Consider the following 11,173-nt stretch of genomic DNA (forward strand, 5'->3'; position numbering starts at 1 on the left):
TCTGGTTGGTGGCTTTCATTCTGTGAATGAAAGTAAGCGGATTATGATCAGTAAAGACCACCACTTGGTGTACTGCCGATTTCACGTAGATCTGAAAATGCTTCAGAGCTTGTACCATGGCCAAAGCTTCCTTCTCTATAGTGGAATAGTTCACCTGGTGTTTGTCAAACTTTTTCGAGAAGAAACTTACAGGATGGTCCAGTCCATTTTCGTCTTCCTGGAACAGCACAGCTCCAGCTCCCACGTCACTTGCATCCACAGCTAGCTTGAACGGCATTCGGTAGTCTGGTGCTGCCATCACGGGAGACGAGGAGAGCATCTGCTTGAGACGGTTAAATGACGTCTCGCATTCCTCTGACCACTGGAACTTCGTTTCCTTTTTTAGCAGAGAGGTGATGGGGGCCGCTACCGTCGCAAATCTAGCGCAGAAACGACGATAATAACCGGCCATGCCAAGGAACCGGCGAACTTCACGACGGTTGGTCGGTGCAGGGTACTGGCTGATGCTTAGGGTCTTGGCCTGCAGTGGGGCGACGCAACCATGTCCGACAGTATGACCTAAGTAGGTCACTGAAGCTCTCACGAATTCGCATTTGCCCAGGTTCACCGTCAAGTTAGCTTTCTGTAGGCGACTGAATATTAGTTGTAACCCGATTAAATGTTCATCCCAAGTGTCGGTGGCTAACACCACATCGTCCAGATACACGCTGACGTTTTCTAAATCAGATAACACCTGGTTCATCATCCTTTGAAAGGCAGCAGGAGCAGTCTTCAAACCAAACGGCATCACTCGGAATTGGAAGAGGCCGTCAGGTGTGATGATCGCCAGAATGTCTTTAGCTTCCTCCGTTAACGGAATGGCATAAAAACCCTTCAGTAGGTCCAATTTGGTGATGTACTGCGCGTGTCCAACTCGGTCGATGCAATCGTCAAGGCGGGGTAGCGGGTAGGCATCTGCCTTGATGAGTTGATTCACGCGACGTAGGTCAGCGCACACCCGGAAACTGTTATCTCCCTTTTGAATCAGAATAACAGGTGATGCCCACTGACTGTTTGATGGTTCCAGAATGTCGTGTTCCAACATGTAATCTATCTCCTTTTTTAGTGCCGCGCGTTTTACAGGATTTATCCGATAGGCATGCTGTCGAATCGGTGTAGCGTTGGGTTCCAAGCGCACATCCTGGATTAAGGTATTGGTGACCGTTGGAAAGTCCTGACAAATGGAAACATTGTCTTGTATCAACGTAGTCAGCTTTGCTCGCTGGGGGCTGTCAAGGTGCTGTAGATAAGAACTAAAGTTTTTTAAAAGCTAATTGTTGTTCCACACTTAACTCATTTATCTCTATCTCTGGAACAATCTCACTGTCTTCCATAGCAGGCCTATCACCAAAAACTTCCTGGATAATAATTGTCTTTATATCACCTAAGGTTTTAGCTGATGTTAAATCAATTTCTCGCTCACCCGCGATTTCAACTAACTCGGCCTTACGTGCTCGCTTAATCTCCACTACACTGAGCGTAGGCCTATCCAGCAAATTCTTATCCATGTTTAGATATGACGCACTTAATATTAATTATTTTCTAGTGAACAACGTGCTACTTCTGGTAAATTTGTAAAAATAATTTATAAAGCCCCCATTTACAAACAATACTTTTTTAAATATGCATGTCCCGTTTCAGATCCGGGACGAGCGCCCCAATTTTCTTCTCCTGTCACGGGGATTCTATAATTCCCGTAACCGAATAAAACACGATTATCAAAATCTCTCTCCTAACTGTATATCTATTAGATCTCTCTGTAACAGGCTGTTAAACCTAGTATGGCTCGTCTCTAGGTATGATCAGAGATACGATCTTATATAAAGTATATATAATATAGCACGTTAGTTCTCTAGAAAACACAACAAAAACACAATACACTTTGGAATCTGTATTAATCTACGCTGACAAATGTACAGCCGTAGTAGTAAATTAATAACAACAATAATAACAACCCAGAACTGATCACTTAATTAGTTAATCTCTGGGTGTCTAGTTACACAATATGCGAATCACTTCACCGTTACACCACACCCGCACGTGTGATAATTGAGAAACGCTTACAGGAGAAGTTAATTAATAAAGGAATTACAACACCATTCCTAACTGGTTAATTTATAATTAACCCTTACTACTCGTTCAGTAACGTGTGATAATTTAGGAACGCTTCTTGGGGAACTTAATTAATAAAGGAATTACAGCTCTATTCCTAACGGGTTAATTTTTAATTAACCCTAACTACTCTTCAGTAATCTTGTAACACAGAATTAATACTTATCACAATAAAGACAATAACCTACAGTGTACCTAGGGTCTTCTAGGATGACTGGCTAAGCTTTATATTACCAAATACTCATATAATGTTAGAACAATAAGTCTACGATTTACTTCGTCAGATGACCGAAGACACTGTCTAAAGAATATTGGTATAATACAGTATTAAAATATTTAAGTCACATCAATCACATCAAGGTTATACACAGAGCAGAAATGATATTTACCAAAGTCCAAACGGACTAACGTTCCTCCGGAGCCTTCCTAATCGTTCTCCTTGATATCTCTAAATCCTAGCTATTTATTCCAAAATCAGAATTGGCCTGGGGGAACAAGGCGGCACCTCACGTATCATCTCATATTCTACCTCGGTATATTTCTCTCTGATCGTCAGACTACTGACGCCATCGTCGCCAAAACGCGGTTGTAAAACCCGCACTCGCAGAGGTATTACGTAACTACTCGCCACATGGCCTCCACAGCGGGACTAAGTGCATATTGGAACGCAAGAATCGAGGATGGTCGCGCAGAAGTCTTACGTAACAAGTTGTCCACCTGGGCTACGGGCAATAAACTGCACACGGCCCTCTAACACAATTAAAATCGCCACAGGCGAAACAAATTAAGAGCATGTACCGTGACACGCCTATATACATTTTTGCTGTGAATATAGCCAGCCCTCGTTAGTGGAGGCTATATACACGGCCTTCGTATATATAGTCACATCGTATATAAACGCCGTCTAGTTCAGAGTATTCTTTAAAAATGTAACAATTCCTATCCCAAGTCAGCTGTTATGGCATATTTGGCATAATAATGACTTTGACAAGGTGGAAAATGAATGTGTACATGATCCAGATGTTTATTTGTTTGCGTACGACCAACCTAGTCGGGATTGTCGACGTTTAACATGCTTCTGTTTCTAAAATAAATTAATGTATAAGCTTATTATCATTCAGTACATGTTTTTATTTTTTTTTAATAACTTATTTTCATTGTTGTTGTTTTTCTATTTACCCTACGTCGCAGAGAATGGTCAAGCGTTCTCGTTACACGAGCTTGGTAAATCGTTTTGACACTGCGGTTATTTGGGGAATGCCTGTCACGTGACTCAAAATAATACGTCACACCTCTGCTCTCCAAATAGCCGTTATTTTTCTCAGAATTATGGACCGTACCCATAATTCAATTATTTTTATAAAATATCAATAATAAGTTTGATATGGTGGTTAAGTAGATTGCTCAATAAAGTACTTTTAGGTACAAATCATATGTATATATTGTCATGTAATACCTGGTTGGGTTAATAATTAGGTCAACCATCTGTGAGAGAGCGCGTTTAACATTACTACCAAACATATAGCTCTATAGGGTTGCAAACGAATCACTGTGCATTTTTACATATATTACAACTAATTTTGAGGGTAGAATGATGGAAATACTTGGTGAAAAGGTATAAGGTTAGCACATTTTTCCCGAATATCTTCATCATTTTTGTCCGAATTTGAGGTTTTGCTCCAGCACTAGTGGAAAGCAGTTAGGGCCTACTCCCCCCCCCCCCCACTCCGCCCCTGTCTTGTACGCGTGTGATAGGCGTCGGAAGCAGGTGTCACTGCCCCCACTTCTGAAGCTACAAGGGAAGGGACAAGGGTATGAGTCCCCCCAACATTTGAAAGGAGATATAAATATAGATTTTAATATGTTTACTCCGACAGAGAGAGAGAGAGAGAGAGAGAGAGAGAGAGAGAGAGAGAGAGAGAGAGAGAGAGAGCGAGAGAGCGAGTGAGAGATTAGCGTAGTATATTGAGATGTTAAACATTCCATTCATTTATTTATGACAATAATAAGTCGTATAAATGTAGTATCATGTTTCGCAGATAGTAGCTACTGTACTCAATACGAGTTCACACACACACACCTGTCGCAAAATTTAAAGCGGGGGGGGGGGGGGGGGGCTTAGATCCGCCACTGTGATCAGCTGCAATGGGTCTTTGCAATGGGTGTTTGTAGACAGAAAAGTACATATTAATTATCGCTTTTCAAACACCTGTCGTGAAACTCACACTAGAAATAGCCAAATGTTCCATCGGGTAATCGAACCTACGACCCATCGCACCTCACGCACTGAACAATATCTCGCTTACTCGACATACTCGAGATAAGTGGCGAAAGTTAGTAATTGTCAAGTTTCCCGGACATGTATAAGTGGAGAAATAATTCACCTCGCCTACTGAATGATATCTCACTTACTTGATCTATTTAATGGTGAACGTTAGTGATTGTCAAGGGTTTTTTGTTTTTACATCGATAAGTGAATAGATCATTCAGAAGTAACACTGAGAACAAAGACAGACAAACCGTTAGTTTTTATTGTTATAAAATATTTCGGAATACGATTCACATACAATCCACATAAGAATATACATTGTATTTGTTTTTGTTTCACATGCAACTATTTATCTACCTTTCTTTGTAATGACAGTATGGCACATATTTAACAATATGTATTGGCTTGAGGTAAGGGTACAATGTGTTTGAATATAGTAAACATAATTGTTTCTTTTTTTATCTTCTTGCAAAATCAAAGGCGAATGCAGAACATTTTGTGACATGTTGTACCTACAACACTGCTACTATTTCTTTCTCTTTGAACGTATTTTCGTGAACGCTGCTCTGGTCACACAGCTCAGCTATCTGGGTTGCCTGTCCAGGAGAGTGGGTTAGTTTTTAGTAGTCAGTGAGAGAGAAGTGGGTGCAGTGGTCGTTAAAACTCGCTCTGGGTGGGAGCTGGTACTGGAGGTGATAGCCAGTACCGGGCTGCGAACCCTGTACCTACCAACCTTACGTCCGATGGCTTAACCACGACACCACCAAGGCCGGTAACTGGAAAAACAAGGAACAATATTGGTAGTGTGTGTATGGATTTAAAAGGCTGAGCTGGTGCCAGGTCACCCACCATTTAACATATACGTTCCTGGATATAGTAAAAACAATTTAATCCTATAAATGGTTACGTCTTCTCATGTAAATAAAATAAAGGTCTTCTCTTTTGACATTTTTTTTGCATCAAGAAACCAAACGAAAGGAACGCGACTTTCAAATTTTCCAAACTTTAACGTTTAGTTCCAGACCAATTCCGATGTAATGGTTTAATGTTAATATGGATCTGTTATGAGGGACAGTTTATTAAATATTACTGCCGGTATAGAAAGAAAGAAAGACGTGTTTTATTTAACGACGCACTCAACACATTTTATTTACGGTTATATGGCGTCAGACATATGGTTAAGGGCCACACAGATTTTTTTAGAGGAAACCCGCTGCCGCCACATAGGCTACTCTTTCACGACAGGCAGCAAGGGATCTTTTATTTGCGCTTCCCACAGGCAGGATAGCACAAACCATGGCCATTGAGCCTTGCGGGACACTCACTCAGGGTTTGGAGTCGGTATCTGGATTAAAATTTCCATGCCTCGACTGGGATCCGAACCCAGTACCTACCAGCCTGTAGACCGATGGTCTGCCACGACGCCACCGAGGCCGGTACTGCCGGTATATTGCTAAATGCGTGAGATTTAAATTATTTAATTTTATAACGCTATCAACCAAAACGATTTTGGAAGAATAAGAGTAAGATATATTCGGTGTAATATTTTAGATTATTACCCATATGGGCTCAAATATACGGGGTAATATTTTTCGATCATTGGACAGTGTGCAGATTGCGTCTACAGCGACATGGCCGGAACTTCACTTTCATTCATATAATGTTTCCATTGATGAGTCAGATTACACATACGTTAAACGATCTACAAAGATTTACAAAAACAAATGTTTCGTAAAGATGAAATGGTATATTTTCATTAGCAGCGGCTTTAGTAATATATAAAAATAATTATTTTCAAATGCAAATACAGTTGTATTATTTTGTATTGTAAACATTTGACTGTGAAAAGAACGCCGTTATGCTATGACGTCACTTACATTGCGTCATGTAATGCGCGTAAGATTATATTACGTAATGGCTGATGGCTTTGTTGTAGACTGCAGAGGAATTTGTACATTAAAAATCAGATAAAATTGACAATGGGTAATAAAGAGAATAACCAACTCGCTACGAGGAGTTACGAATTATCTGTCCCTCGTGAATACATGTTGTAAAACACTCGCCGAAGGCTCGGGTTTACAACATTCATTCACTCGGGACAGATAATTCTATTTCCTCGTAGCTCGTTAGTTATTCTCTAAGTATTTTCGTAGTTGTTTTTATAAATGTGTGCCTTGTTCAAAAGATTTACCATATTACATGGGCGCTCCAACTTCCGGTTAAATTGATATCGAAATCTGAACGACATAAGCAACATCGTATCCAAAATCGTATATCAGCACGAGACAGAGTGAAGGACGTTTGCACAAGGTCCTGACTGCACCCATTACATACTACCAGGTGTTACCAAAAATGCGATTTAGGTGGCTTAATATTTAGAAGAACCTGTTTTTAAAAGCTTATTGTTACTTTATTGTCATACTATATATTGAATTAAATACATTCTATTTATTAATTTTGTTAGATTTTCATTTCATTTCAACTTCTTTTCGTGCTCATATCCAATTAAAATTCACGCACGCTGTCCTAGACACACACACACACACACACACACACACACACACACACACACACACACACACACACACACACACCTCTCAGCTATCAGGGTTGTCTGTCCAGGGCAGTGGGTTAGTTGTTAGTGGAGGAGAAGAGGGTGTAGTGGTCTTACACCTTCCCACTGAGTCTCTAAAACTTGCTCTGGGTGGGAGCCGGTACCGGGCTGCGAACCCAGTACCTACCAGCCTTAATATGTCCGATGGCTTAACCACGACACTACCGAGGCCGGTCTTGTTATATTACTTAGTTCCGATTTGGTTGCCTTAATATTTAGAAGAACCTGTTTTTAAAAGCTTATTGTTGCCTTATTGTCATACTATGTAATGAATTAAATACATTCTATTCATTCATTTTGTTATATTACTTAGTCCCATTTTCGTGTTTGAGAGTCTAATTATATTGACAGGTGCTACCAAAATTCGATTTGGGTGGCTCAATATTTAGAAGAACCTGTTTTAAAAACTTATTGTTGATTTATTGTTATTCTATATACTGAATTAAATAATTCTATTCACCCATTTTACAATATTACTTAGTTGCATTTTTTTTTTCCAATTGAAAATATATTTCAGGGTGTAATGACCCACTCCACACAAAACCTCAAAACTCACCATAATCGAGCCTCAGAAAACTCCAGTTTAAAATTTCACCACAAATGATCTAGGTCCAATTATTTTGGTCACAGCGTCGTGTACACTGAAGAAAACATGATCTTTTGGCAGGATGTCATACACCTGAGCACTGTCCAACACATGCAACATATAGCGGCAACAGTTTGCTAAAAATACTTCTGTCCCAGCTCCCTTGAATTGCTTAATAACCATCTTCAACACATTCACGCCAGCCATGTCAATGTAGGTCATTGCTGAACAGTCTATAATGATGTGATGTATCCGCATTTCGTTTCCGTTTACACCATTTGACAGTCTGTTGTTCTCTGAATCAAGTTTAATACTCCGACTCGCCACTACAGTTAATGGGTTAAACGTTTTCCCATAAAGCTGAGATTTAAATTTTTCTGCACTGGCAAAAAAGAGCGTCGTGTTAAAATAGAATATTTTTATTCCTTTCAGTTCTTTAATATTCTTGTGACCCTTGAGGTCAATGTAAATGTCTTCCTGCTCTGATATTCCAACCAGCTGCCCAGTCGAAAACTGACTCTGGACGATAATGGTAAAGATGGACGTTCCCACTCCCGCGATAAGGCCGATATCAAGATCAACTAGGATCGACACCAATGCTGTTGTCAGCCAAATTACAAAATCTGCTTTGCTGACCCTCCAAAGATTAGGGAGTTGTCTGGCTTGAAGCAGTAAATTCTTCATGGCCACTATAATCATTGCTGCTAGGACTGGTATTCATGAGAGACAAAGAGGTGACCCGCCACGAGCAAAACTACCAGAATAAAGATGGCAGCTGGAATCGCATTAAGTGTAGATCTGGCACCAAGTGAACTTAGGATCATGGTTCTTGGTGGCGCAACACACATTGGAAAACACTGAAAAAATGACGCGAGCAGGTTGGTTGCTCCGTAGGCTACCAACTCTTGGTTGCTGTCTATTTCATAGTCATGCAAAGCGGCACAAAGCTTTGCCATGGATATTGTCATAGCAAAAGCCAGTATAGCTATTATAAAGCTGTCTTGACCTATTCTACCCAAGACGCTTAAATTTGGTACACGTGGCACTGGCATCCCAGACGGAATATCCCCGACTACGTGAATCCCGAAACGTCTTTCGAACTCTGCAAAATGTGAAATTATTGTTGCTATGATAACAAGTATCAGATCTATAGGTACAGGCATTTTAAATTTTTTCGCGTAACGTTCATTGATTCCAACCTTCACCGCTAATAAGATGGCAATGCTTATCAGGCCAACAACGAGACGCAACATTTGTCATTCCAAGATTCTTAATTATGTCCACATACACGAGAACGATTTTGCCAGCTCCAGAGTGACTTCCGACTTTGAGGCCAAATAATTTGCTGACTTGACTGGTTGCGATGTGAAAGGCTGCTGCCGTTGTAAATCCACCGACAAACGAGACTGCTAGGTAGCTGGTGATAAACCCGAATCTCAGTACACCCATCACTAGCAAAATGATCCCAGACATGAAAGCGGCAGCCATTGCAATACCGACTTTGTACTCCAGTATTTCAGTTTCCATAGTTGGGTCAACCGCACTTAGGTTTGAAGGAATCCCACCACCACTACCATATTTTAAATCAACCTCCCTTTCCACTATAGTGGCAGTCAGAAGAGCTAATACAGCGTTCGTTCCAAAAGAAACATGCCGAGACGTGCCAAAGATTGCGTAAAAGACAATTCCAAAGAACGTGCTGTACAACCCATAAACTGGTGTAAGGGATGCGAGGATGCCAAATGCGATACCTTGCGGTAGGTGCATGAAGGCAACAGAGAGGCCTGCCATTATATCACCCACCAGGTTCTGTCTCCAATTGTACCACCTGACAAACATGATAACAGGTAACATGGACAGGATGCCGTTGCAGACTGTCTGATTCGAACACCGACATGCATTTCTGATGCGTTCTTTCAGTGTTTTGTGTGTTGGCGTTTCATTGTAGACACTGTCCAAGTCCTATTGGGTGTAGACTCGTCGTTTCATGATCATCGTTTCGAACCCATCGTTCGAAGTTTTCACGTCTAAAGGAATTCCCATGTTTGTAGAAGATTGCCGGAGTCTGAAAAAAAAGAAGGTTTTTCAGTTATGTAGAAAGACATATATATATATATATATATATATATATATATATATATATATATATATACTCTTCAAAAAAAGAAACGCAAAAGGGTACAAATGGGTTATAACTCCGATTTTATGTTTCCTACCGGTTCATGCTTTGTGAATATAAGGTCATTGCATGTCCCAAACACATTCCCACGGTTACATTCGATAAAACGCAGCTACTGTAAAATAAAGTTTCAAAATGTGAATATTCGCAAAAACGCAGCCACGTGCAAACCATGTCACCACTGCACGTGCGTTGTCTGCACGTGCAACATGAACACCGACAGTATAAAAGTGCAGGGTGTTCGCTTGCCTGGCCTCTGTATCTGGCCGACAGTTGACAATCCAGGACATGCCACGTCTCAGTGAACCGCAGAGAAACAATGCCATCGGCCGACTAGACGCAGGCGAATCCAGAACGGCCGTTGCCAGGGCATTCCATGTGTCCCCAAGCACCATCTCCAGACTGTGGGACCGTTACCAGCAACATGGATCAACACGTGACCTCCCTAGATCCGGTCGACCACGGGTCACTACCCCCGGGCAGGACCGCTACATCCGGGTACGCCACCTTCGGGAACGATTGACTTACTGCCACCTCCACAGCCGCAGCAATACCAGGTTTGCGCAGGATATCCGACCAGACCGTACGGAACCGCCTACGTGAGGTAGGAATTCGTGCCAGACGTCCAGTTCGAGGTGTCATCTTAACACCACAACACCGTCGACTCCGACTGCAGTGGTGCCAGATTCATCGACAATGGCCTCAACTGCGATGGAGACAGGTGTGGTTCAGTGACGAGTCCCGATTTCTGCTCCGACGTCATGATGGAAGATGTCGCGTGTATAGGCGTCGTTGTGAACGTTATGCGGCAAACTGCGTGCAGGAAGTGGACAGATTCGGCGGGGGTAGTGTCATGGTGTGGGCAGCCATCTCACACACTGGCAGAACTGACCTGGTCCACGTGCAGGGCAACCTGAATGCACAGGGCTACATTGACCAGATCCTCCGGCCACACATCGTTCCAGTTATGGCCAACGCCAACGCAGTGTTCCAACATGACAACGCCAGGCCTCACACAGCACGTCTCACAACGGCTTTCCTACAGAACAACAACATTAATGTCCTTCCTTGGCCATCGATATCACCGGATTTGAACCCAATTGAGCATCTATGGGACGAGTTGGACCGACGCCTCCGACAGCGACAACCACAGCCCCAGACCCTGCACGAGCTGGCAGCAGCCTTGCAGGCCGAGTGGGCCACCATCCCCCGGGACGTCATCCGTACTCTGGTTGCTTCAATGGGCAGGCGGTGCCAGGCAGTTGTCAACACACGCGGAGGCCACACCCGGTATTGACTCCAGATGACCTTGACCTTGGTGGTGTGTCCTATCACTTACTCACAATGGACTAGAGTGAATTGTGAACAATCCTG

At 42.2% G+C, this 11,173-nt stretch overlaps 2 protein-coding genes across 2 annotated transcripts; both read right to left on the reverse strand.

Moving 5' to 3' along the window:
* Positions 1-5,142: 5,142 nt before the first annotated feature.
* Positions 5,143-8,616, reverse strand: LOC121380466 (sulfate transporter-like). The gene is made up of 2 exons (XM_041509286.1): positions 7,591-8,616; positions 5,143-5,196 (listed from the first exon to the last, which is right to left on the reverse strand). The coding sequence occupies exon 1, from the start codon at positions 8,317-8,319 to the stop codon at positions 7,618-7,620; it is 702 nt and encodes a 233-aa protein (XP_041365220.1). The 5' UTR covers positions 8,320-8,616; the 3' UTR covers positions 5,143-5,196; positions 7,591-7,617.
* LOC121381558 (sulfate anion transporter 1-like) lies at positions 8,325-8,783 on the reverse strand. Its single transcript, XM_041510890.1, has one exon. It carries the CDS (start codon positions 8,781-8,783, stop codon positions 8,325-8,327), a length of 459 nt encoding a protein of 152 aa, XP_041366824.1.
* Positions 8,784-11,173: the final 2,390 nt, after the last annotated feature.

The sequence above is a fragment of the Gigantopelta aegis genome, chromosome 9 (genome assembly GCF_016097555.1).
Source record: "Gigantopelta aegis isolate Gae_Host chromosome 9, Gae_host_genome, whole genome shotgun sequence".
Classification (NCBI taxonomy): Eukaryota; Metazoa; Mollusca; class Gastropoda; order Neomphalida; family Peltospiridae; genus Gigantopelta; species Gigantopelta aegis.

Coding starts and splice junctions, on each gene's coding strand:
- LOC121381558 (XM_041510890.1), bottom strand. CDS start 8,783: ATGCCTGTACCTATAGATCTGATACTTGTTATCATAGCAACAATAATT.
- LOC121380466 (XM_041509286.1), bottom strand. CDS start 8,319: ATGATTATAGTGGCCATGAAGAATTTACTGCTTCAAGCCAGACAACTC.